The sequence below is a fragment of the Rhinolophus sinicus genome, linkage group LG05, assembly GCF_036562045.2.
Source record: "Rhinolophus sinicus isolate RSC01 linkage group LG05, ASM3656204v1, whole genome shotgun sequence".
In the NCBI taxonomy this organism is placed as follows: domain Eukaryota; kingdom Metazoa; phylum Chordata; class Mammalia; order Chiroptera; family Rhinolophidae; genus Rhinolophus; species Rhinolophus sinicus.
In genome coordinates, this window is record NC_133755.1 from 17,981,643 (window position 1) to 18,008,787 (window position 27,145).

The window sequence follows — 27,145 nt, forward strand, 5'->3', positions numbered from 1 at the left end:
TGATCTCCTTGTGCATCTAGAAACACTACTCGTCGTGCTGGGTGGAGAATGGAGGGTAGAGGGACCTAAGGTGTGCAAACGTTTGGAAGGCGAGGGAGGGGTCCTGAGGTAAGGCTCCACCTCCACGCACAGTCTCCGGGGTCCCACGACGCAACCCCGGGGCGGGGTCTCAGAGGAACCCGAGGGCGACTCATCACGTGACCGACTCCGACCGCAGCCCCCTCGGAAGCCGCTAAGCGGAAGTAAACGTTCAGAACTGGGATCCGCGGCGCCGCCTGCACATCCGGGAGGGGAGAAGCGAACGGAAGTGGCGTTGGTCTGGCCGGAGCCTTTGGGTGAATTTGTTAGGCGTGGAGAGGGAGTGATGTCTTCCAGACTCGGTGCAGTCCCCGCCGTGAGTTCCTCCGTTTGACCGTTATGCTTCAGGGGTAGCGCTCTTGAGCCGGTAACACGCGGTCCCTCGCTTTTGTCCCAGGCTCAGAGTTGGTTTTATCAGAGCCCATCGTAGGCCCCACCCTTCTAGGTCAGATCTAACTTGTCCCCTCTTTTCTCCCCCACTTTCCACTGCCTGTTCCTCACCTCCTTGGACTCCGTTCCTCGCCAGATTCCCGTTCGTTTCTATTGCTTTTCCATCTCCAGTGTCGCCCATATCCGTTGTCCTTTCTTTCCGCCTCCCTTTTAGAGCCTCTATCCAGACAGGGCTTTGAGAATGCGGGAGATGAAGGCTCTGCTATTGTCACCTGCCGTGACTCTGTAGGAAGATAGGATGGCACACTTTTCCTAAAAAGTCCTGCCGCCTTCCGTGTGAGGTAGTTGCCCCGGGAGAGCTTCATTGATTCTGGGCACACGGGGATTTGTCTTTTTGTGGTCGAGGTTCAGGGGTCCCTACCATTCACTCGTGTGCTTGCGTTTGCTAGACTTCGGGACCCACATCCTTTAAGCAGCAGAGGAGCACGAGGATCGGGGGAGCTAAGAAGTAAGTGAGGTTTTTCTGAGGTCCATTTATAATTGTGTCGCCAGCTTTGTCCAATAGAACTATCTGTGATGATGAGAATTTTCTGTATCCGCACTGTGCAGTACTGTAGCCACTAGCCATGTCTGGCATTTGAGTGTTTGAAATGTGGTTAGTGGGAGGAACTGAATTTTAAATTGTATGTAATTTTAATTAACTTAAATTTAAATAGCCACCTGTAGCTAATGCCTACCTGATAGGACAGTGCAGGTCTAAACCTAGCTTGCAAAAAACCCTATGAATTATAATGAAAATGGAAAGTATGACACAGTGTAGACCTGCATTTATATGTTCATGAATATACTACTGATGAACCTGGGAAAGACGGATAAAAATGACTAAGAAATCCTTGTATTTTCAAACCACTTGGCTTCGAGACTGGTGTATTATTTTGTATACTGAATGTGCGAAGTGGCTTTTCCATGTTTGTTAATACGAAAACGATTGTTGTTAACTGGATACTCATTGGAAAGGATTAATTCATTCAGATAACATTTACTAAATATCTACCTTGTGCCAACTGTGTAGTAGGTTAGATATACAGACATGAAAAACAAAGAAATAACAGTCTAAAAGGGGAGATAGGCAAGGAACTTAACACCAGACAGTGTAATTTAGTATTTTTAAAAAAGAATTGAATATAGCCTTTGGGGAAGGGGAATGATGGTTTGGAATGGAAGGGTTGCAGAGCAAGTCACTGCTAAACAAACTTGCAAGTCAAGGAATAATGCAGTTAGCCAGAAAGGAAAGGTATTTTTTCAGAAGAGGGAATAGGATGTGAACAGGTAAGATAATTTAATGGGCTATCAAATGGGTAATTGTTAAAAAATATAAAGGGTAATGGGCTCTCATCTATTAATCTGAATCAGAATCATTGGGGTTAGAGCGCTGGCATTTTTATTTTTAACTGGCTCCCTAGGAGATTGTGAAATCTTTGAACCATTGGTGAGAAGTGAGACTAGAAGAGAGTAGAGGATGAAACCACAGAGAATATCAGCATCTAAGGATTGGGTAGAATAGAAGGAGGCTCCAAAGGATACTGAGATGAACTCAAATACTTTGCTAATGAAATCTAAATATTTGTACCTAGAGAATGAACTAGGGGTTCCTAAAAATTCTTGGTAGATCAGGAAGGAGTTGAAAATAGGCTAAATGTTTCATCTTGGTCATCAGAAGCAGAGACTGAAAGGTAGTGCCACAGATAACAACTTATAAAGTCACTACAGTTATGATAGTTACTGTTTGAACCAAAAGCTTTTTCCCATCATAGTTATGGAAAAGGAAATTTGAGGTTAATCTTATTTTTAAGAACTATAGATAGTATAAAATACTTAAGAATTGTTTTTGTTGAGTCCTTTAAAGATAAAAGTCAGAGACCAGGAGGGAGGCCATTCTTTACTCGTGTGGACTTAAACCCCTAGATGTTAACTATGCTGATCATATGAACTGTTGATTGCCTTGCTGTGCTCATGCTTGTTCCTGAGAGGGGATATGGCTATATCCGAGTCCTACACTGATAGTAAAGAAATTTCCGTGAGGATAATTTCCTAAGAGGAGTCACATGCGACTTGACTCTTCTTAATCGCCTGTTCATATTATCAAGTCTTTCTGGTAGAGATTGTTCCCATTGTTTGAGATGGTGGATTTTGGCCCTAGAGAACTGCCAATTCCCATTAAAATTGTTTTAATACTTTTATTGAGGTATAACTGAAGTACAATAGACTGCACATATTTGACGTATACAATAGAATCGGCTTTGACATACGTAAGTATGTCAAATACTGTGAAACTTGCCACAACCAAGATATTTCAATCTCATCCAAAAGATTTTTCGTGTCCCTTTGCAATCCATTCCTCCCTCTACTCCTGTCCCCAGACACCCCTGACCTGTTTTCTGTCACTGTACAGTGGTTTATATGTTCTAGGGTTTTATATAAATGAAATCATGTAGTATGTTGTTTTTTTGCATGTTTTCTTTCACTCAGAATAATGATTTTGAATGAAAATTCGTTTTTATTGCTGATGAGAATTCTATTGTGGCTATACCGTAATGTGTTTGGCCTTCTACCTTGATGCATAGTTGGGTTATTTTCAATTTGGGGGTATTATAATAAAACTGCTATGAAAATTCATGTACAAGTCTCTGTGGGGGAAAATGTTTTTGTTTCTCTTGATAAGTACCAATGATGGTATTTATTTACTAAGGTGGTATTTAGCATTTTAAGATGGTTGGGTCATATGTCAGGAGTATGTTTATAAGACCTTGCTTGTTTTCCAAAATGGTGGTATTATTTTACATTCCTACCAGCAGTGTATGAGAGTAAGTCTTTAATTTTAGCTAATTTAATGTGTGTATAGGGGTGTTTCGTTGTGGTTTTCATTCGCATTTTCTTGATGAATAATGTAGAACATCTGTTCATGTGCTCATTGGCCATTCATGTGTCCTCTTTTGTGAAGGGTCTGTTCATCTTTGCCCATTAAATGTATAAGTATTTAAAAAAATATATATCCTGAATACAATTCCTTTGTTTGATATATGTGTTTTGAATACTTCCTTCCATTCTGTGGTTTGCATTTCATTTTCTTTCTGTTATTTTTTTTTTAGAGTCTAAAAAAATATTTATTAAAAAAAATTTTCATTTATGACAGCCATGATTTGGAACAGTAAAAAGTTCGTTCTTTTGGGAATATGATGTGGGAAAAATATGGTGAGAGGGCAAGACGCAGCGATCCACGGGCTTGTTAAAAGATACGCACACACTCTTGGGTGATCTCTGCTCTGACTTCAGGCCAGAGGTGTCTGTTTGCCTAGCAGCACCCTGATGTCTGAGTGGTTGGAAGGCCCTGGCTCCAGAGAATTCTATTTGGAACCTTTCTTCTTCCTTTTCACTGCTGTTTCATCTAGTGTAGCATGCGTTGCTGCCTCAATTTGCTTCTGTAGCTTTTTCTTTCCTCTCCTCTTTCTGGGCTTTGGTGGTAGTCCTGGTCACCAAGTGGCCACACACAATCCACTCTATCCTTAGAATTCTCGTCCCAGGAGGGTCTCTGAGCTGCTGCTCAACTTGGTCTCTCTTCTTCATCTTAGGTTGGGTATAACTCTCTACATTTTTATCTTTTGCCTCTTTTTTCCCCCCTCCTTTGCCTTTCCATTTGGGTCTCTGGCTGTGCAGCCGTGACCGGTGGTTTGTTCTTTAGCTATGCCATCCACTTGGCAAAGTACTCCCGGATGGTGAAGGCACTGGTCGTCATACTGGAGGTTTCGTTCCCATCTGGCGTGGCGGGTCTGGAGTCATCCTCGGGAGACTTCTTACTCTGCCTTTTCCCAAAAATGCAGTCAAGGTCTGTTTTGCTCCGAGATGATCGAGCCTCCCCTTTTGTGAATTTCATATAATGAGCAAGGTTTTGGGAGATTTTGGACTTTTCTTCAAGGCTGAAAGATTTCTTTTCCTTGTTGTCTGAGGAGTCTGTTATTTCCTGCCCACGGCAAGTGTTCGGTTCAGCCAGAAGCTGGTTAAAATCATCCCGAGGAGCAATCCAGTTGTCTCCATTATTGATTGTAGCTCAAAGTCCCGGGTGGTAATTTTTAACTTGAACTTTTATATGACCTGTGGCTCCTTGCTCTTGAGTCCCTAAACCCTTTCCTTTAGACCACCCCATCTTCTCCAGTATCCTCTGGCCAAACTTGGAATCATCATTACTCCATGCAGTGTTTCTTGGATCCACAGCCCACTTCTGCTTCTGCCGACTCTCAGCCAACATTGACATGTCGCAGCGCTTGAGGTGCTGCGGACCTCTGGACATGAGCAACGGGGGCTATCCCGATGCCGACTCACATTTCATTTTCTTTTTTTTTTTTTTCATTTCATTTTCTTAATGGCGTCTTTTGAAGAGCAAAAGTTTTAAATTTTATCATTTTTTCCTTTTATGTTTCATGCTTTTTTATATTCTATTTAAGAAAGCCTTGCCATCCCTAAATACAAAGATTTTCTACTCTGTGTTCCTCTAGAAGTTTTATAGGTTGTACATTTAGGTCTGTGACTTCATTTATTAGAGTTAATTTTTGTGCCTGGCGTGTCTTAAGGGCCAGTGTTAATTTCTTTCCATTTGTATATCCAGTTGTTGAAAAGAGTTTCCTTTCCCTAGTCAATTGTTGTGGCACTTATGTCAAAAATCAATTGAACATATATATGTGTGTGTTTCTGTTTCTGGACTCTCCTTATTCTGTTCCATTGATTATATATATCTGTCTTTTTGCTGATACTAAATTGTCTTGATATTGTAGCATTATAGTAAGTCTTGAAGTTAGATAGGGTACCTTTGTTGTTCTTTTTCAAAATTGGTTTGTGTATTCTAGGTTCCTTGCCTTTTTATATAAATTCTAGAATCAGTCAATTTCTATAAAAACCTGCTGGAGTATTGACTGGTATTATTTTGAATCTGTTGATCAATTTGGGGAGAACTGCCATTTTAACAATACTAAGTTTTCTGATTTATGAGCATTCTGTATTTTCCCCTTTTATTTAGGTCTTTGTTTTCTCTCATCATTGTGTTGTAGTTTTCATTGTAAATATTAGAATTGTTCTTAGGTATTTTATGTGTTTTATATGTTACTGTAATGGTATTATTTTTAAAAATTCATTTTCTAGTTGCTTGTTGCTAGTATCTAAGAATATGGTTGATTTTTCTGTGTTAACCTTGTATCCTGCCACTTGCTAAATTCATTTTTAGTTCTAGTCATTGATGTGTATAGTCCTTGGGATTTTCTTTGTAAGCAAACATAATCTGCAAGTAGGGGCAGTTTTACATTTTCCCTTTTGATCCTTATGCCCTCCTACTCCCTTTCATAAAAACCTTATTGCAATGGCATTTAACAGTGGAACCTTCTGGGCGTGGAGTTTTCTTTTTGAGAAGGTTTGGATAACAGATTGCATTTCTTTAGTAGAGATAGAGCTTCTCAGATTTTCAGTTTCTTGTGTCAATTTTGGTAAGTTGTATTTTTCAAGAAGCTTGTTCTTAATTTGTCAATTTATTGGCATAAAGTTATTCAAAGTAGTCTCATATTATTTTAATGCCTGTGTGATCTGTGATAATGCCTCTTTCGTTCCTGATATTGGTTATTTGTGGTATCTTTTTATTTCTTCATCAGTCTAGCTATAAGGTTGTCAATTTTATCTTTTTCAGAGAACCAGATTTTCTCTATTGTCTGTTTTCTAATTCATGAATTTCTCCTCTTCGTTATGTTTTTCATTTTATTTACTTTGCTCTTCTCTTTAGAGTTTCTTAGGATAAAATCTTGTCATTGATTTTAGATCTTCTTTACTAATAGAAGCATTTAGAGCTTCAAATTTCCTTCTAAGTACTGCTTTAGTTTCATCCCATATATTTTGATATGTGGATTTTCGTTAACCACTTCAAAATACGAGTTTTTACAAATTTCCCTTGTGATTTCGTTTTTGACCTATGAATTATTTAGAAGTTGATTGTTTCTAGCTTATTTTATTTTTTACTTTAGGTATCTTACTAGTCTTGATTTCTAATTTAATTCTGATGTGGTTAGAGAATACATGTGTAATTTTCATCTTTTTAAATTTAAAGTTTATGGGCCAGCATATGATTTATCTTGGGTAATGCACAGTGTACACTTGACATGAATGTATATCCTGTGATTGTAGGATGTTATAGTGTTCTATAAATATCAACTGGAGCAAGACGGCTAATAGTGCAGCTCAGATCTTCTATGTCTTCCCTAAATTTTTGTCCAGTTCTATCAATTGCTGAGAGGAGGAGAAATTTTCTGCGAAGAGTGTGGAATTGTCTCTGTTCCTTTAATTCTGTCAGTTAAATTGTCCCTTTAATTCTGTCAGTTTTGCTTTGTGTACTTTGGGCCTCTATTATCGACACATACAATGGGTAATTATGTCTTCCTGATGATTTGTTATTTTTATCATTATGAAGTATCTCTTTTTATGTCTGGCAGTACTCTTTGTCTTGAATTCTGTTTTATTGATATGAAAAATAGCCTCTCCATCCTTGTGTTTGCTGATGGCATCGTTTAATTTTTTCATCCATTTACTTCCAATCTATATGTCCTTATGTTTAAAGTGTGTGCCTCTTGGAGGTAGTATATAGTAGGGTATTGCTTTTTTATTTACTCTGTTGATCTCTGATTTTTACTTTTCCAAGTCCAGAGTTTTTAAGTTGTAATCTGTAGGAGGGATGGGCTGCGGTGGGCTTATGTCACCATGCCAGAACCAGGACTTCTCTCTATTAAGTTTGTATTATTGGACCTCGTGCAGATTAGCTGAAAATTATTCTTCCCCGTTCGTCGCATACTGACATCATTAGTCCCTGTTATTGTTTTTCAATTCCCATTTCCATCCCCTTCCTCCCACAGACAAACATGTTAACAAGTTTGATATTTACCCTTAAATATTTATGAATTCTTATAAAATAGCTAGTGCTGTTTACATGTGTATTTGTTTTGAATTTACTAAATTAACCTTGTACTATAGATTTTGGTCCGTGTCTTTTTTCATTCAACAATATGCTTTTAAGTTATGGTCACATCTCTATGTGTAGAAATGGTTTATTGCTTTTAACTACTACCTAATATTCCATAGTAGGCAGTGATCACATTTTACTTACATATTTTGCTAAGAATGGTCACCTGCATTTCTTCCAACTCTCTGCTCCTACAAACCTCTGTGTGCAGTTCTTTTCAGCTCTATCTCTAAAGTGTTATTGTGAATCTGTCAACATCTTTACTATAAAACCTTAGTTCAATCCCTCATCGTCTCTTATCCATACGATTACAACAAGCTGCTAACTCTTCTTCCTTCCTTCATTCTTCCTCTATGGGTCATCTTCCATACAGCATCCAGAATGACCTTTCTAAACCCTAAGTCTAACGTGGGCTTCTGGCTTTGAGAACTGTTGCTCTGTGACTTCCTGAGCCACCAGAAGTCGCTTTGCTGTTACTCACTAATGTTTCTTAACTACATACTGACTGGTCTTAGATTTGGGAATTTGGATCCAACTGTATACCAGACTTATCTGGCCAGCTTAACTTAGACAAGATGGCACCCTTCCTTTAGCTATGGGAGCTAAGTATCGTTGTCTAAGTAAGACGGGGTGGCCCTGACATCAGGATTTAGGGAGGAGGCTAAGAAAGAAGGACGATGGATCAGACTAGGGCCTACAGACTGTTTTTTCCTTCTTTATTCTGAGATGTATTACTTAGCTGCTGTCTCGTTAGAGAAATGGGAAGGCCTGGACATAACCTGGTTACAGAGCCAGGGGCTCTTCCGGCCACAGGACACCCTACTTGATTCCTTTCTTTGATGAATCTAGTAAGGAATGCTTACTTGGGCTGCAGCGTGATCATTTATGTGGACTGCTTCCTCTTCCTGATTACATTGAACTATAATAATAGTTGTATGTGTTGTGTTAGATCAACCATTGTAATTGATGATTACAATCTAAATTCTGTTTTATTATCAGGCTTCTGAGTTTTTTGCACAGGTAACCAAGTTGGTTATCTTCTTATGATATAAAATAATGAATAGGAGCCTTACTCCAGACCCTCCTTTGTGGTATATATCTTTGTGTCTTATTAGTAGCAGGAACCAGTGCTCCATAAAGGATAATAGTTTCCAGTACACTATTCCTCACGATGACTCCTTCAGTGGCTCATCGTCTGCCTCTTCCTGTGAAGCAGTGAGTGATTTCCCAGCATCCTTCCGAAAATCTACCTACTGGATGAAGATGAGAAGGATCAAGCCAGCTACTACTCCCCATGTTGAAGGTATTAGTATCTTATTCCAAAGACAGAGCACTCTCTAAACTTATATTTTGCGGTAGCTGTTGTAAGTGGCCCTTAAAGTGTTAAGTACCACATACGTGTTTCTCATTAGTGATTAGAATTTTTTTTTTTTTTTTAAAGATTTTATTGGGGGAAGGGGAACAGGACTTTATTCGGGAACAATGGTCAAATTGTTGTCCTTTCAGTCTTAGTTGTGGGGGGTTCTGTTCAGCTTCAAGTTGTTGTTCTTTCAGTCTTAGTTGTGGAGGGCGCAGCTCAGCTCCAGGTCCAGTTGCCGTTGCTAGTTGCAGGGGGTGCAGCCCACCATCCCTTGCGGGAGTCGAACCGGCAACCTTGTGGTTGAGAGGACAGGCTCCAACCAACTGAGCCATCCGGGAGCTCAGCGGCAGCTCAGCTCAAGGTGCCGTGTTCAATTTTAGTTGCAGGGGGCGCTGCCCACCATCCCTTGCGGGAGTCGAACCGGCAACCTTGTGGTTGAGAGGACAGGCTCCAACCAACTGAGCCATCCGGGAGCTCAGCGGCAGCTCAGCTCAAGGTGCCGTGTTCAATTTTAGTTGCAGGGGGCGCTGCCCACCATCCCTTGCGGGAGTCGAGGAATTGAACTGGCAACCTTGTGGTTGAGAGCCCGCGCTCCAACCAACAACTGAGCCATCCGGGAGGCAGCTCAGCTCAAGGTGCCGTGTTCAATCTTAGTTGCAGGGGGCAGAGCCCACCATCCCTTGCGGGACTCGAGGAATTGAACTGGCAACCTTGTGGTTGAGAGCCCACTGGCCCATGTGGGAATCGAACCAGCAGCCTTCGGAGTTAGGAGCACGGAGCTCTAACCGCCTGAGCCACCGGGCCGGCCCCCGTGATTAGAATTTTTTAAAGCTGTTAGGCTATCACCTACTGTTAGCTTCGCGAACTGTTCCTCTATGTTACAGAGTGAAATTCTGCTCCTCTTGCTCCTCTAGGTTATACTCGTATCAGTCTTTCCTCTTCATGATTGGAACTTCTCTCCCGTTGTTCTAGTTTGATTGTCTGTTGAGGGTTGAGGGGCTGGTGTAAGAGTTATTCTGGGTAGAATTTGCTTGTTGGTCATAGTCTCAAGGGTCCTTACTAGTAGTCCTTTATCTTGGACAGTTCTGCTTCAGCATTAGCCTCAAATCAAGATCACACAAAGCACCCTGCCCGAAGGCCCTTATTATTCCCAGGGAACAACTGATCACTTGGGATGGAGAACAGAACAAAAGGCAAAGGGGAAGCTGAGTCAATTAATGAAAAGTTATATCAACTTCCCTAAAAATGTCACAGACGCTTCTATGAGGCCCCTGCTGGCTGATGATCTTTCCCTTTGATGGTCTTGTGAATAATGTTCCGAAGGCAGGCCCAGCTGTTCCTGATAAACCATATGGAGGTTTTCTTTCTGTTTCTGGATGGCATTTCAGGGTCAGGTGGAGTATCAACCAAAGGAAGAAGGAAACCCAGGCAGGAAGAAGATGAAGACTATCGAGAATTTCCTCAGAAGAAGCATAAGCTGTACGGTAAGGGAGAAACTTCGCTCATGCTTTTTACCCGGGTGCCTGGGCTTTATTTGAGGGAGACAGACCTTAGGTTTTGGCCCTTGGAGCACTTTTGAACCCTTTGAATATCTTGGCAAGGCATGGCCTCCATCCCGCCTTATTTTAAGGGAGGATGTCACGATTTCAGGGAGTCAGTTGGTTGAGGGAGTGGGGCATAGGGTATTGAGAAGAGGAGGGAAGAGATTTAGGTACTTGACAGGGGTTAGCAAAGGTGATATGTTGGGCTTCAAGTTTCTGTCTTGCGTCAGGGAGGAAGCAACGGCCCAAAACTCAGCCTAATCCCAAACCCCAGGCTCGTCGTATTCGGAAGGAACCACCAGCCTATGCAGCAGGTATGCTTTCTGTTGGAAGCTTTGTGGGATTTAGTTCTTGCTTTCTGATTTTTGTTGTTGTTGTTGGTACAGGAATGATGTACCAAAGCATTTCTTTAAGGAAGCAGGTATTCAGGGCATGGGTTTGGAGGTCAGACAGACCCTTGTTCAAGTTTTGGCGCTTCCATCAATTTTCTGATCTGCCTCAATTTATTTAATTTATGCAAGCTTCAGTTTCCCTGTCTCTGAATAGGGATAATAAAGGTAGTCAGAATTGTGAGAATTAAATGGGAGAAAAACATTAAATGAAGTCTCAGGCACATAGGGAAGCACTCAGCATATTGGCGGTTACATATCTCACTATCGCATTACTATATGCTGCTGTGAAAAATGTTGCCCATTGTCAGTTATACTAAAATATAGCTGGAAAAAAATGTTGTCCAGTTTTTTTAAGTCCTTGGGCTCTGGATGTTTCTCAGATGGTTTTATCGTGGGGAATTGATAAGGACTTTCAGAACTTCTCTGTTTGAAAAAAATTATTTCTAGAAGTTTTGTGATACCATTTTGTGATACTTTTCCAAAGTTCTGGGATTGTGCTTTTTGTTTCTGGAGAATACTACAGATTATACCGTGTTCCCTTCTCTTCTTTGTAGGCAGTTTAGAGGAGCAGTGGTACTTAGAAATCGTGGAGAAAGGCAGTGTCTCTTGTCCTACCTGCCAGGCAGTGGGGAGGAAGACTATAGAGGGCTTAAAGAAACACATGGAAAACTGCAAACAGGTTAGCTATTTTGCGGCATTTCATAACTATTATATCGTGATCTTTTACTCCAACTTGAGACATCTGGCTCTGTATTGGATATGCTGATTACTGTGGAGAAGAGGCATCATTGTGTCGTATGGCAAACACAGGCTGTGGAGTCTGACAGACTTGGATTTGAGTCTTCACTCAGCTACTTACTAGTTTTGTCCTTTGGCTTTTTATGTGTGAACCTCAGTTTCCTTATTTATAAAACAGAGTTAAATAAGGACTACCTTGTGTAGTCCATGAGAGGATAAGGAAGAAATAATACACGCTAAGTTCCTTCCCCGTTACTTGGCAAATATTGGCACTCAGTACATGGGAGTTCTTATTTTTTAAAAAAATGAGTTGCCTTTACTTCTTTGCCCTGGAGGACGTGACACTGAGCTTGTGGGATTTTGAGATTCATTGACTGTTGAGTTTGGGAAATAAAGGAGATACAGCCCGGAACATTGGAGTAGGACTTTGTGACCTTCTATTTCTCTGAACAGTCTGGCCCTGAGCAGTATTTTTTCTCTGTAGGAAATGTTTACTTGCCATCACTGTGGGAAACAACTTCGTTCACTGGCAGGGATGAAGTATCATGTCATGGCAAATCATAATAGTTTGGTAAGAGTGTCTTCTGTCCTATATGAGCCTACTTGGTGTTTGATGTCTTTAATGACTGTAGATTGTAGATAACTCAGTGGAGATGACTCAGGCTCTGGGACTTCATAGGGGGGTGAGAAGACCCTTTTCATAGAAGAGTTACATCCAGTGAAACCTTTGTAGTGGATACATAGGTATTTGTGTGTTTAGGTTGGCCCCAAAGGTTCATGTCCGGGGAGGTAGAGGCTTAGAACTCTCAGGTCCATTTCAGTCACTTCCTTGTCTGTCTAGGAGAAGATGCAGACAGCCAGGAGTCTGACAAGTTAGACTTCAGGATCAGCAGCTTAGGTGCTAGTCCAGCCCTTGATTCTTCTACGATACAACTTTTTTTCTGGGTCTGCCTTTTCCATGAATCATCTGCTTGTTTGCTTCTCTTGCTTTCTAGCCCATTTTGAAGGCTGGAGATGAAATCGATGAGCCAAGTGAGAGGGAACGGCTCCGAACAGTTCTGAAGAGACTGGGAAAGCTCAGGTGCATGCGCGAGGTAAGAGCCCAAGGACAGAAGCTCCTTCCGCCGGAAGTCTTGGGTCCATGTCTTTCTGTCATTCTCTTCCATTCTCCTCCTTCTCCCTTGTAGACGTGGTTCTATATCACCTTCCAGCATGAGAGTAGCTCCTGTTTTTCTGGGTCTTCTGAATCATTAAGAGCTCTTTATTTTCTCTCTCATCTCCAAAAATGTATTTGTTTCTCCTTTTCCCTGTTGGAAGGGGTTTCTTTACCATCCTTTCTTGGGGAGTGATGAAAAGGATCCTCACTGTGAGGAACTTTGATATTGCTGGGTATTTCATACTGGGGTGGGATTGCATCGGAGACTAAGGAGGGAGCTCTGACACAGAGGAGGAGGCGCACAGTTCTAGTTTATTAAATGTTGACGAAACACTGCATACGATGCTTGGTGGTAGATAGGACAGCCTTTGGACCAGGGACAAGGAAGGGTTGCGCCAATGGGAAATGTTGGAGAGGGCCTAATAATATCCGAAGGTCAATTTGTGTGGAGTGGTGGTTCAGTGCCTTGTGGCTGTTTAGAAATTGAGAGGTCATGTCAAAAGATGTAAGGTTATGGTTTGGGTCTCTCTCTCCTGTGTTCAGAGTTGCTCTAGTACCTTCACAAGCATCATGGGATATCTGTACCATGTCAGAAAATGTGGCAAAGGGGCTGCAGAGCTGGAGAAGTTGACCCTGAAATGTCACCACTGTGGAAAGCCATATAGATCGAAGGCTGGACTTGCGTATCACCTGAGGTCAGAACATGGGCCTGTGAGTACTGATTACTTTTCAGACCCTGTTTGGGGATATATTCTGTGGTAACTGCTTACACCTACATCTTTCCATATGTCCTTGGTTCCTCATTTGTATTCTCGTTTAATCTTTGAATACTTTTGTTCTCTGTTCCTTGTTCTTCCTTTGTTCTCTTATTTCTGCCTTCTGAACATTCTTAGTTTAGAGAAATCAAAGTTCGTTGTATAGCCTGGACAGAAGCAAACTCATATTTTTAAAGCTTAGTGCATCTCCCCTTAGCTTCAACTTTTGTGGGAGTCTGTCAGGCTGGTTTTTGTATTCCAATTTTTTTGTCTTGACTTTTCTTTTCATGATTATATTTCTATACTATCCTACCTCATGTTGTTTTTTTAAGAGTTAAATTTCAAAATACAATTTACATATGGTAATTAATATTCACCCTTTTTGGTGTACAGTTATAAGAGTTTTTACAATTATATACAGTCATGTAACCACCACCACAATCAAGATGTAGAACAATTTAATCATCTTTCCAAAATTCTCTTGTGTCCCTTTGTAGTCAGCTCTTCTCACCACCCCTAACCCCTAGCAATCACTGATCTATTTTCTGTCCCTATAGTTTTGTCTTTTTCAGAATGTCATATAAATGGAATCACACAGTATAGAGCCTTTTGAGTCTGGCTTCTTCCACTTAGCACAATGCATTTGAGATTCACTCATGTGTTGGCATGTATCATTAGTTTATTCCTTTCCATTTCTGTCTAGGATTCCATGGTATGAGTGTTTCACAATTTGTTTATCCATTTACCAGTTGAAGAACATTTGACTTGTTTCCATTTTTTGGCAGTTATGAATAAAGTTGCTACAAGCATTTACTTAAAGGTTTTTGTTGAGAATAAGTTTTAATTTCTCTTGGGTAAATACTTAGGAATGGAATTGCTAGGTCATATGATAAACATATATTTAACTTTATAAGAAACTGCCAAACTGTTTTCCAAAGTGGTCGTGCCATTTTTCATTCTCACCAGCAAAGGGTGAGAATTCTAGTTACTTTGCATCTTTGTCAGCACCCATTATTGTCAGTTCCATTTTAAAAATCCACTCTAATAGGAATGTAATGGTATTTTACTGTGATTTAAATTTGCATTTCCCTAATGACTAATAATATTGATCATCCTTTTGTGTGCTAATTGGCAATGTCAATCTTGAGTGAAATGTCTTCTTTAGAGAAAGATCTATGGAAAGCCTTTGTTCATTTCATTATTGGAGTTTTTGTTGTTTTACTATTAAGTTTTGATTATATTCTGAATTTTTTACATTTGTTGGACACAAGTTCTTTATCAGATACATTCTGCAAATATTTTCTCCCAGTCTGTAGCTTGTCTTTTTATTTTTCAGTGTTCAGCTCAAAAGAGCAGAGCTTTTTTTCTTTTTAATTAAAATTTATTGGGGTGACAATGGTTAGTAAAATTACATAGGTTTCAATGTGTAATTCTGTAATACATCATCTATGATCACATTGTGTGTTCACCACCCAGAATCAGTTCTCCTTCCATCGCCATATATTTGATCCCGTTTATCCTCATCTGCCACCCCTCTCCCTCCTTACTCTCTGATAACCACAACTATTGTCTGTGTCTGAGTATTTGTTTATTTGTTTGTCTTGTTCCTTTGTTGCTTTCAGTTTTATATCCCAGATATCAGTGAAATCGTGGTTCTCGACTTTTTCTGTGTGTCTTATTTTGCTTAGCAAAATAATCTCAAGATCCATCCATGTTGTTGCAAATCGCACTATTTCATCTTGACTATGGCAGAGTACTATTCCATCGTGTATATATACCACATCTTGTTTATCCAGTCATCTACCTAAGGACACTTTGGTTGTTTTCATGTCTTGACCACCATAAATAAAGCGGCAGTGACTATCGGAGCACATACGTCTTTACGGATAAATGTTTTCAGATTTTTTGGGTAGATACTCAGGAGAGGGATTGCTGGGTCATATGGTAATTCTATTCTTAATTTTTTGAGATACCTCCACACTACCTTCCATAGCGGCTGCACCAGTCTGCATTCCCACAAAGAGCAGAGTTCTTCATTTTGATAAAGTTCAATTTATCTTTTTTTTCTAGATCATGCTTATCTAGATCATGCTTTTGTTGTATCTAAGATATTTTTGCCCAACCCAATGTATAATTTTCTATTCCTGCTGTCAAAAGACACCAAAAAGCGAATGGCTTAAGCAGCACGACTGTATCATCTCACAGCTCACTAGGCCGGAAGTCCGGGTACAGCAGAGCTCAGCTGGCTGCCCTGCGTGGAGCCTCAGCAGGCAGAAACCAAAGTGTCAGTAGGGCCGTTCCCTTCTGGAGGCTCAAGGGGACAATCTGTTCCTAGGCTCGTTAAGGTTGTTCAAGAATTCAGTTCCATGCAATTGTAGTACCGCATTTCCTGGCTTGCTGTAGGCCAGGAGTGGGTCTCAGCTCCTAAAGGCCGTCTGTGCTCCCTGGCTCAGCGTCCCCTTCCTTCCTCTCCTGTCAGCAGCTGTGTCGAGTCTCTCTCGTGCTTTGAATCTCTCCCACCTCTTTTGTGACATCTCTCTTACTTAAAGTCAACTGATTATGACCTTTAATTAGATCTATAAAATACCTTCATATCAGCAGCTAGATTAGTGTTTCAGTACCTGATGACTGTAGCCTAGCCAAGTGGAGACATGAATCATCACACTCCTAATATACTGTATGTCAACTGTAATTAAAAAATAGAAAAAGGACCACACCCGAGATCCCAAAATTTTCAAAAGTTTTGGTTTCTTCTAGAAGTTGTATTATTTGCATTTAGGGCTATTATCCATTTTGAGTTAATTTTTGTATGTATTATGGGTTCCTGTATATACTATGAGGTTAAGGTTCACTTCTTTGCATATGGATGTGTTGACTTTGATCCATTTTCACTTCTTACAACAGAATAGATTTTATACTGCTAAGAAGCTTTTTTACCAGTAAAATGTACATTAAGATGCTGGAGCTTCATGCTAGTGGGTAGCAAGCTAATAAATAGCTCTTTTGGTTTCTGGCAGGAAGGAGAACCTTCAGTCACTGGCTCTGATGGAAGCCACTTCTCAGACCTGTGTTTTGCTATGTCTCATTCTTGCAGATCTCCTTCTTTCCAGAGTCAGGACAGCCAGAGTGCTTAAAGGAGATGGGCCTGGAGTCAAAGAGTGGGGGCCGAGTTCAGAGGCGTTCTGCCAAGATAGCCGTATACCACCTGCAGGAGTTGGCCTCCGCTGAACTGGCCAAGGAATGGCCTAAGAGGAAGGTTCTTCAGGATCTGGTACCTGATGATCGGAAGGTAAGGTAGAAACTTGTGTTAATTTGGATGGTTTATGTCTGATACTGTGCTTACTACATGCAGAAAAGTAAATGCACTTGAGTGAGTACTTGACAAACGATATTTTGTTTCTTTATCCTTGAAGATGGAGTACATCTGATCCAGCTTCAGTGTTTCGATTCATGTAGGTCCTAGAGAAACAGTTGGTTTCCGAAGTTCCTTAAGGAGCCTCTTAATTTTGGACTACTTCCAGAGGGAACCTGAATGCCCAGATTGGTTTTTTGCTTAGTCCTTGCCTAGTGTGTATCCACTTTGTTAGTTCATATATAGTAGTTTATATTTAGTTTAGGTAAATGCTAAACCCTTGATTAGGGTATGTTGTCTAGTTTCATCCATGGCAAAAATTACAATTTTGCCCTTTGTAATTAGTGAATATTTTGTGGGAAGATTGAGACTGTGTTTTATCATACTTCTACCCATTTACTTTAGCATCCCATCAAGGGTTAATGCCTGTAACAATGATTACTGTGGTGTTTGTTTAATGATTTTTTGTTTCAATCATTTCTTATACAATTATTAATTGGAATTCTATTGTGAGAGAGATCTGTCCTTCAGTTAACTTATTTTATATTAGTATGGGCTAATGGATATTTACTCTGGCCTATGATCCAATGCTATTATTACTTACTTATCTTGCTTCTCAAATTTTCTCAGATTTGGCCATCAAGAGCTCTTTAAAGTGGTCTCCTGTATCTTTTCGATATTCCCCCTCATTTTTTTTGAGCTTTTCTTTACTCTCTGAGACACCATGAGATACTGTAGTCTCATGTTGCATTTTTCGTGCCCTAGCCTTGGAATAAACCATTTCTTTATGGAATTCTGGTTCCTTTTATTGGAGAATACATTTAGAAACCAAGATTTGAGCGCTAGGTGTATTCATTCTTACTGGGTATCATGTTTCTGGGCCCTCTTGGTGGATAGAGGTAGGATATATACATATATATATGTATATGTATATATGTATATATGTATATCTATATATGTATATATATATGTATGTATGTATGTATGTATGTGTATTCATGGACACATACACACTATTTATTTCTTTGTCTATCTCTATATATATTTAAAGCCATGATACCTTTAATTCCAATCCAACACTACAAGTTTCATTCTTGCCTTCCTCTCCTTATTTGTAACTCCTTTCTCCTACAGTGAGAAACCTGGCTCTCGTTGTCTACAATATATTTACTTTGCTCAATCCTAGTATAACATAAAGTAGTTTCAGAACTGTTAAGCCATACCCCTGTAAAAAACAAATTTAGATTTACTAACTAGAGAACAATATTTGTGTGTAGTTCTTTTCATCTTTAGCCTTACAAGTATAAATATAGTCATAGTACTATTTTCCATTTACTTAGGTTGCTTTTAGTCCCCCATCCCCATCATTGTGTTCCTCGTGTGTAATAATTAGGTTTACATGTCACTCTCATTAATGTTGGGTTCCCCCTACATCCTATGTAATTTAAAGTATTCATTTATTTTGGGGGTAGGTGAAACATTGCCATAGTCTTACAAGTCAGACCTATACAAAAAGGTCTTCACAAAGAAGTGTTCCTGTCCCTCTTCCCAAGTTTCCTGTTCCAAGTCCCCTTTTATTTCCATCCTATTCCTACCCACTGACCCCAAAGATAACCAGACTCAGTAGTTTCTGATTTATCCTTTCTATATTTTTATGGGATGGATGATCAGATACATGAATATTTTCTTGTATCCTCTTCTTTTTTGTATTTCACGTAAAAATATGTCCTGGAAATCACTCTAAATGTGCTCATAGAGCTTATTCTTATTTCTTTTTCATAGCTGCATAAATATGAGTTTATTATATGAATATAATAGTTTATATAGAGGGTGCCAAAACAATGTATACACATGACTCGTATTCATCTTTTGTTATTAGTATATACTGAGTATTACCATTTTAATACAGTCTTTTTCCTTTCTTAAAATGTGTATACATTTATTTGGCACCCTCTCTCTATATATATGCATACTACATATTATATTTTTAGTGCATATTTGTATCCCCCTCTTTTATTGTAACAAATATTGTAACTGTATAATGCTCTATCACTAGCTTTTTTTTCTTCCAACTGTAGATGAAGTTTCCTGCCCTCTGTTGAAAATCAAACTATTCTAAGACTAAACAATAGACAATTATACCTACCAGTTTCAGGAACTTGAAAGGGTCTTACATATTACACTTGTTTTGTATATGAAAATATACTTGTGGAACTCCAGAGTTATATAACCTGAAGAGTTGGGTGTGAATTTTTGGGGTGTTTTGGTTGGAAGCTGGATTCCTCTGCTGGGGCAGAGGGGGAAAGTTACAATAAGGTCTTATTTGTAGTGAATTTTTTTCTTGTCTTGTTTCTTTTCTTATAGTTAAAATATACTCGCCCTGGGCTGCCTACATTCAGCCAGGAAGTACTACATAAATGGAAGACAGATATCAAGAAGTATCATCGCATTCAGTGTCCTAACCAGGTGGTTTTTTCTCATTCATTTATTCAGTACATGTTTATCAAGCAACTGCTGTTGTTCCAGTTATTTATTCCTTTGTGACAAAGCACCTGAACCTTAGTGGTTTAAAACGTCAAGTATTTTATTTGTTCACATTTCTGTAAATCAATAATTCTGTCAGGGCCCAGGGTAGTTCTCCCCTGCACATGGCATCAGCCAGGATCACTCAGAGCTGCATTCAGCTGGAAGCTCAAATGGGACCTGAGTGTCCAAGATGGCTTCTATGCAGCTAATTCAGCTGGGAGCTTGGCTCTCCACATGGCTTCTCTCTCTAGCAGGGTGGTTGGATTATCAGCAGGGTACATGGTGACAGACTTTTCAGAGAGTATTCTAAGAACATGAAAGTTGAAGCTGAAGATTTCTTAAGGCCTGGCTTCAGAATTTGTTCAGCATCTTTCTATGGCATACTATTGGTCAAAGGAATCAAAGGACTAACCCAGATTCAAGAAGAAGGTAAAGACTCCATTTCTTGATGGGAAGAGTGGCGGAGAATTTCCAGCCATCTTGAATCTACCCTAGCTGTATATGCAGTATTACGGTGAGGAGTAGATACACAAGAAATAGAAGACACATTTGTACCAAAGAAAGCAGATTTAAAAAAAAGAAGAAAAAATCTAACCATGTCATTTTCTGTTTCTTTATCAGAGAAAGTACCAGGGAAGGGAATGTTTTCAGTTTTTGTAAACAACTTGTTCATCTCTTTTTCTATTATCTTTTGTTGGTTTTTCTTCTTGCTTTTGTGGCATGCATGTGAATTATTTTTCTGTTTGGTTTGTGGTACAATTTATTGGGCTTCCTCTGCCATATGTAAAGTTGGTCAGTGCAAATGACCCGATTGCTAAGAGAAGGATGCTGTTTCATATAGTCTTCATGTTATTTCTTCTTTTTTTCAGGGTTGTGAGGCTGTCTACAGTAGTGTATCTGGCCTTAAAGCTCACCTGGGCTCTTGTACATTGGTGTGTAACTTTCTGAAGTACTTATCTTAACATGACCTCTAAAATAGTCTGATACAGAATTTAGTTTAGGTGAACAGCTGTCCTGTTTTCTTTTATCTTCAGAGGCTGGTTTAGTGTTTTGATCCAAAGAATCTTGGTCTGTTATTGCGTGGGATGCCAGGGTATGTCCAAGATGCAGAAAAGGCCAAAACATAGCCATAAATCATAATCAATTAAAGAATTCGGAGACTATCTATCAGTTCTGAATCCCTACCAGGGATTTAACTTCTTCCACCTGAGCCCTACAACCCACCAGCCATGGGGATTGCTGCCTCTTTCCAGTTCCTTTCGGAAGTATGTCCTCACACAAAATGAGCGCTATAGAAACCCGGAGCTTCAGGAGGGGATGGAATTCTCAGGCAGCCAGGGAGTTGGAGGCATCCAAAGCACATCTATCCAGGAATGCTTAGGAGTCTGTCATCTTGAGCTTAGTTTCTGAGTCAGTCCTTACACTAGATGTTAAGGATAGTACTCTTAATTCTGGATTTCCAAGGAATCCTTTGCAGCAATGGATTAGAGTAGGAAGAATTGCACGTTGGTGTCTTTTGTGAACTTCAGTAGTTTAATTATTTTGGGGGCGGAACCAAGAGAACCTGGAAGTGAAGTGAAAGAAACAAGGGAAGATAGAAAAATGTGTTTCATAAGTGGGAGAACTTGTCGTATTGAAGCGGGTGGAGGGTGGGTGGGATAGAATTGCGTTAGGTTAGATTTGTAGTGGTGATAGTCTGCCCAAGCTTGTTTTCCTAAATATATTGTTGTTTTGTATTTTCTTACTTTTTTACCTTTGCTGAGGTAGAATCCCTGCCTTTCATCTTGAACAATCCCCACATATGGCCCAGGTATGTATTCCTGAATTTAACCAATAATTCCCTTTTCTTTCTCTCTTGAAAATAGGGAAACTTTGTGGCCGGAAAATACAAGTGTCTTCTATGTCAAAAAGAATTTGTGTCAGAGAGTGGTGTCAAGTATCACATCAACTCTGTCCATGCTGAGGTGAGGTCCGTGCTTTCCCACAGTGTTTTTGTAATCCCGTGGACCCCATACATAGGCCCCAGGAGAGCTGGATTCTGTGTCTGTATTTATGATCCGGGACTGTCAAGGAAAGTAACTCTTAAAGTGGTTAAAATACGTTCTAGAATTAGATGCATGTTTTTCTGTGAAAGCATTTGAAATCACTGTGTGAGAATCCCTGAGCTCTGCTAATTCTCTTCAAGCCAATTAAATCAGGCATTGGGGAACTAGGCTGAATTTACACCTTTGTCATTCTTCTTTCTCACAATCTCTATACTTCTGTTTTCTAGTGTCCTAACATCTTCAAGCAATGTGTTTTTAACGCTCTTTAAAATACTGCATAGAAACAACTATAAAGGACATTATTGAGAATACTGACTATACTAAGTAATAGTAATGTATCCATGTTAATATTCCCAAACGTGATAATTGTATTGAAGTGATGCAGGAGAAAGCCCTTGTTCTTAGGCAGGTACATGCTAAAGTATTTAGAGATGAAGTAGCTCGATGGCTGCAACTAGCTTGCAAGTGGTTTAGCAAGGAAGAGAGGGAGGGAGGGAGGGAAGAGAGATATGAACAATGGCAAATCTAGGTGTTTATTAAACTATTACAACTTTTCTGAAGGTTTGTAAATTTTCAAAATTAAAAAATAAATAAAGTTCAGAAGGTAAAGAGTTTTCTCTTGGGGAAAGTTTTTTCAGTAGTACAGGTAAACAGAGAAATTGTTTACTATGTAATTAAATACCCTTACTGCAAAAGCTCCAGGTATAGAGTCTGTATTCTCTTGGAATGTCTCACTGCAGAAACTGTTGTTGCCTGATGAGGAAAAATAGTGAGTGCCTTCAGCTGTTTCCTGCTGTCAAATTTAATAGTTCTTAACCACGTGGGCTTTGGTTAGTGTCATCAAACGTGGTTCCTGTTGCTTTACTGGTTTAAACTTTGGGAATCCCTCTCTGTATCAGAGATTTTCTTTTCGGAAGGCAGTCATATCTTTTTATAATAATAGCATACCTTTTTATGATTCAAGAAGTATTTGAAAGATAAATATCTCCTGACAAAATATGGCCTTCAAATAGTTAACTTATTTCTCTAGTTTCTTCCTAAAAAGTTGGAACGAACAAATTTCACTGGGGCTTGCTCCCCAAACATTTGTTCAATGATTTATGCCTGTATTTATGAATTATTTGTGGTGGTAAAACATCTCTATCCTGTTCCTCTCTGCCTCACATTTTCTTATATTAATAAATTTTCAAATGCATGAAAATGGATAGAATAGTATAACGAACAGCTTTAACAGTCATCAGTATATGGCCAATCTTGTCTCATTTATAACTCACTTTTCTTAGCCCTTCCAGGCTTACTTTAAAGCAAATTCCACATACTATGTCAGCTGTAAATGCTTATTTCAATACATGTGTCTAAATATATAAAGATTTTTAAAAATATAAAACCATAACTATCATTACACCTAAAAAACATTAACAGTGATTCTTTAACATCATCATATTTCCAGGCATTATTTAAATTTCCCTGATTGTCTCATAATTTTTTTTTCAGTTGTTTTATTCAAATCAGGATCTACAAAAAAAGGTTTATGTACTTCATTTGTCTCTTTTAATCTAGAGTTGTGCTATCCTATAGAAATGTAATGTGAGCCATGTAGTTAAAAATTTTCCAGTCATCACAGTTTAAAAAGTATAAACAGATGAAATTAACTTGAATAATATATTTTATTTAACCAAGTATCTAAAATATTATTTTCTTAACATGTAGTCAATAAAAATTATGGAGATACTTTACATTTTTTTCATACTAAGTCTTTGAAATTAGTGTGTATTTTACATTGAAAACATCTCAATTTGGATTAGCCACGTTTCAAGATCTTATTAGCCATATGTGGCTAGTGACTATTTCATTGGACAGTGCAGGTCTAGACGGTTTCCCTTTTTGTTTTTTCCTCCATTTTTTTTGTTGAAGAAACTGGGTCATTTGTCATGTACGTTTACCCACATTCTGGATTTTGCCGATTGCATTCCCGTGGTGGTGGTGTTCTGTCCTGGGTATTTCGTATAAATGGGTAGTTAGACCTGGAAGACTGATCAGATCACTTGATGTAGAGTGACATTCTTTTTTTGTTTTTCTTTTTTGTATAAATACTTCATAATTGGATTGTATGTCTCCCAACTGTTAATTTTTAAGCTGAGGCCCAGTGAGGTTAAGTAATTTTCCCACGGTCACGGAGCTAGAAACAAAGCTGGGATTTGCACCCAGGTGGTCTGGCTGCAAAATTTATACTCTTAACCACTATACTCTTATGAAATAAAAATCTATGGCCCAGTGCTTTACATCTCAGGAGATTTTTACGGAGGAGGTAAATGGGTAGGATGATGCTAAGTAAACACTTTGTAGATCACTTACTGAAGTACCCCAAATCAGGTCTTACACAATCAACACTTATAATGACTGCTCTGAATTGAATTTCTCCAGTTTAAAATACAGAGTTCTAAGCTATGGTGTCATGTCTGTTTCCTCCTTATTGTGTTCTGCCCTAACCATGTCTTTTTAAAAAACTCCTATCATACCCCTTCTGTATGCTCGCCACTGTGTTTTGACTGGATGATGTTTCTGTTTTGCCTCTGTAGGACTGGTTTGTTGTAAACCCAACAACCACCAAAAGCTTCGAAAAGCTGATGAAGATAAAGCAGCGGCAGCAAGAAGAAGAAAAGCGGAGGCAGCAGCACAGGAGCCGACGGTCTCTCAGAAGGCGGCAGCAGGCTGGCATCGAGCTTCCTGAGGCAGAGCTGAGTCTTAGAGTAGGGAAGGATCAGAGGAGGAATAATGAGGAACTGCTAGTGTCGACCTCCTGTAAAGAACCAGAGCAGGGGCCAGTGCCAGCACAGTTCCAGAAAGGAAAGCCCCCAAAGACTAATCATAAACGAGGAAGGAAATAGGCAGGCAGTGTGAGAGCGCTCCTAGGAGAGTGGATGCGATTGCTATTGTCACGGAGACCTGTGCTGGGACGACGGGGTCAGAGGGGCGCTGAGTGAAGAGAAATGTACTCGTTTCGCTGTTTGTGTGAGGCTGTGACTGTCTCAGCTCCTTCCTCCTGTATAAATGTCACTGTTTTCCCTACTTATTCACTTTGACACCCTTCCCCCCCACTACCACCCTTTTTGGTAGATTTTCCTGCTGATCCTCATTGGAGTCCTCTTGTTTTTCTCTTATCTTGCCCAAAGAGCCCCTCTTAAGGCCAACTATAGGCCCCTCTTGCCCTATACAAGACTAAGAAACCTGTTGGGTTGTCCTTTCCTTCCTGGGGTGTGGAATGTTCTTGGAAACTCCATTGATTTAGTAGTCACAAAACATCATCTAGCTTATAAAACAATTCCAAATTAATTTTTAAAAACCACACTGATGAATTATTTTGTATCTGTGATGTAACAAGCCTAGAAGCTGGAAATGTTGTCACTCATATATAATAAGGTTACCCTGTCTCTTTGGGAAACAAACTGTGTGGAGGCTGTTTTGTTCTTTCAGTATGGTTTTAGGATTGAAAGTAAGAAAATGGACTTAGGATGAAAAAGCTAGAACTTCCCTACACTAGTTTACTGGGAAATGTTTTGTGTGTCCCAAGTAGCAGTGATTAACTAGACCCATGGGCATGAAAAGCAGCCTTGGGAGTAATGTGTCCCAAACATTAAAATGACTGGAATGAAGAAATTAGAAGCAATAAATACTGCCTTAGCTTTCCTGGGGCTGGAGGGCTCATCTTTTGCTATCATCAGTGCCCTCCTGAAGTTTGTTTTGCTCCCTCAGCTTTAAGGATTGAGAAATGCCACACTGATTGCCCCTGATGTTTTGACACAGAATCCCAGTGTTCCTGGTAATCCCACTAAGATTGGTAGCCAAGGTCACATTCCTTTCCTCCTGGACTTGACCTCCCTTGTTAGTCTACACCCCGCTAAGTCCTCGACCCTCCCTTTAGTCAACCTCTGTCTGAATTTTCTGAGAATATTGTCCTCTATCCTCTTTTATGTGTTCTATCCTCTTTATATCCCGAGACTTTGACACCAGATGTAGATAGTTATCTGGAGTTGGAAAAAAATGTTCTTTTTCTGTACCTCATGCCTACCTGATAATGTCTAATGGGCTGTTTCTCTCTGAGGCTGACTTGCTCTGGACCATCAGTTAGAGCAGCTCTGTTGTTGTGTTTCTGGATTCTCTTTCCCTTTTCCATACATATTGGTCTTATATATTCTTGCCAATTTTTGTGGCATAGGCCATATAAAAAGGGACCTTTAACCCTGATATTGACAAGTACTACCTTTTCAAATCCTGAAAGGCTATTACCACTCTAACTGTTATGTGATTCTCCATATAGCTTTTAAATGTGGGCTTTTGTGAAGACCACTTTCAAATAAGGTGGCATTGAAACCTTATTTGGATATTGCCAAAATAGGTAATTTTGAAACAAGTGAAGGACATGGTGTGATTGATCCACTCAACATTTTCATTGGCATTTGTGCCCTTAGAGCCCTTTCAGTAGATAAGGATTGTCAGGGAGGAGAAGTGAAGAAGCTATGTTAATTTCTGGTGAGTAAGACTTGGGAAATGTTTGGTAATGACAAAAGAAATAAACAACTCTCCATTAGATTGATGTTTCCAGTTGTTCATTGACTCCGACCTGCTACTTGACTCCTTGCTGATACAGTGTATGGAGGTAAGAAGATGGCTAGGGATGGGAGTGAGCTTAAAATAAGTACCAAATGCAGTTGTCTCAGTCATTCCTTAGCTCCTGAAATCTGCTGGTTAAAATGAATACTTTGCGATTAAAGTGAATTAGTATAAGAAACTTGCCCAGTCTCAGCCAGGGTCCTTGCAGGCACTCATTTTTCTCATCAGGCCAGTGATCAGTATAGACTATCCTGATCATACTATTGAGGTTTTAAGTTTTTAAATTCATTAGAATAACAGAAACTTAAGTTTGACAGTATTTGGTACCGCTAGGTTTTGGAACAATGTGAACTCGAATGCATGGTTTGGAATGTTAATTCATACATTTACTTGCGAAATGATTTGGCGGTAGCTAGCAAAATTGAAGATGTGCCTGAAAACACAGCAGTTTCATTTCTAGGTATATATATAGAGAGAAACTCCTCTGGCCCAGGTGCACCAGGCGACATAAACAAGAGTGATTACTGCAGTACAGTTTATAACAGATACTGGAAACAATGTGTAGTAGAGATTACTAGCTGTCCACCAAAATCTGCACTCAACTTGCAAAATTATAGGATTGTAAGACAAATGGCTAGGCCACATTTCCCAGCCATTCACCGCAGGGAAGGGGAAGCCAACTCCAGTGGAACATGAGTGGAAGTGACACAGTCACTACAACTTTTAAGTGAGTGCGTGTACCTCCATGCTTGCTTTCTCTTTCCTTGGGTGAGATGCTGGTGATGATGGGCTGTAGGGGATGGCAGAGCACAAAAAGGAAGAGAGTTAACTCCTTGAAGACTACTTCCGTGAAGAACTACTTGCCAACCAGGAACATCTATCAAACTATTAGATGAGCAAGAAATAAAAGTCTGTTATTTGAGACATTACACATTCTCGGGTCTCTGTTAACCTACTCTAATGCATAACCTAATTGTCCATCATCAGGAGAAGGGATAAATTGTGACGTAGTCCTATAGTAGAACACTATACAGCTATGAAATTAACTAGAGCTTCTTGTATCATGAATACATTCAAAAATAATATCTGGGAAAAGCAAGTTACAGAATACATCAAGTGTACTATTTTTATAACATTTAAAAACGCGAAAATGCTC

The 27,145-nt window shown here is 39.6% G+C and overlaps 1 protein-coding gene and 1 pseudogene across 4 annotated transcripts; one reads left to right on the forward strand and one right to left on the reverse strand.

Moving 5' to 3' along the window:
* The first annotated feature begins 238 nt into the window (after nucleotides 1-238).
* ZNF512 (zinc finger protein 512) lies at nucleotides 239-25,968 on the forward strand. 4 transcript variants are annotated; one of them, XM_074331828.1, is made up of 15 exons: nucleotides 268-394; nucleotides 683-809; nucleotides 918-976; nucleotides 8,629-8,816; nucleotides 10,262-10,357; nucleotides 10,645-10,728; nucleotides 11,361-11,485; nucleotides 12,029-12,115; nucleotides 12,540-12,638; nucleotides 13,244-13,411; nucleotides 16,550-16,744; nucleotides 19,172-19,273; nucleotides 20,203-20,265; nucleotides 21,199-21,297; nucleotides 23,958-25,968. In XM_074331828.1, exons 4-15 carry the CDS (start codon nucleotides 8,771-8,773, stop codon nucleotides 24,264-24,266), a joined length of 1,473 nt encoding a protein of 490 aa, XP_074187929.1. In that variant the 5' UTR covers nucleotides 268-394; nucleotides 683-809; nucleotides 918-976; nucleotides 8,629-8,770; the 3' UTR covers nucleotides 24,267-25,968. The 4 variants fall into 4 exon arrangements, with proteins under 4 accessions (XP_019590836.2, XP_019590838.2, XP_074187929.1 ...); XM_019735277.2 differs by lacking the exon at nucleotides 683-809 and having other exon boundaries at nucleotides 239-394; XM_019735279.2 differs by lacking the exon at nucleotides 683-809 and having other exon boundaries at nucleotides 239-394; nucleotides 8,632-8,816.
* On the reverse strand, nucleotides 3,873-4,942 carry LOC109449245 (PIN2/TERF1-interacting telomerase inhibitor 1; annotated as a pseudogene).
* Nucleotides 25,969-27,145: the final 1,177 nt, after the last annotated feature.

What these genes read in the sequence shown, in the direction of transcription:
- ZNF512 (XM_019735277.2), top strand. Translation starts at nt 365, where the DNA reads ATGTCTTCCAGACTCGGTGCAGTCCCCGCC. An exon ending in GACTCGGTGCAGTCCCCGCC is followed by an intron (nt 395 to 917) that starts GTGAGTTCCTCC and finishes TGCGTTTGCTAG; the next exon opens with ACTTCGGGACCCACATCCTT. An exon ending in TCAACTCTGTCCATGCTGAG is followed by an intron (nt 21,298 to 23,957) that starts GTGAGGTCCGTG and finishes TTGCCTCTGTAG; the next exon opens with GACTGGTTTGTTGTAAACCC.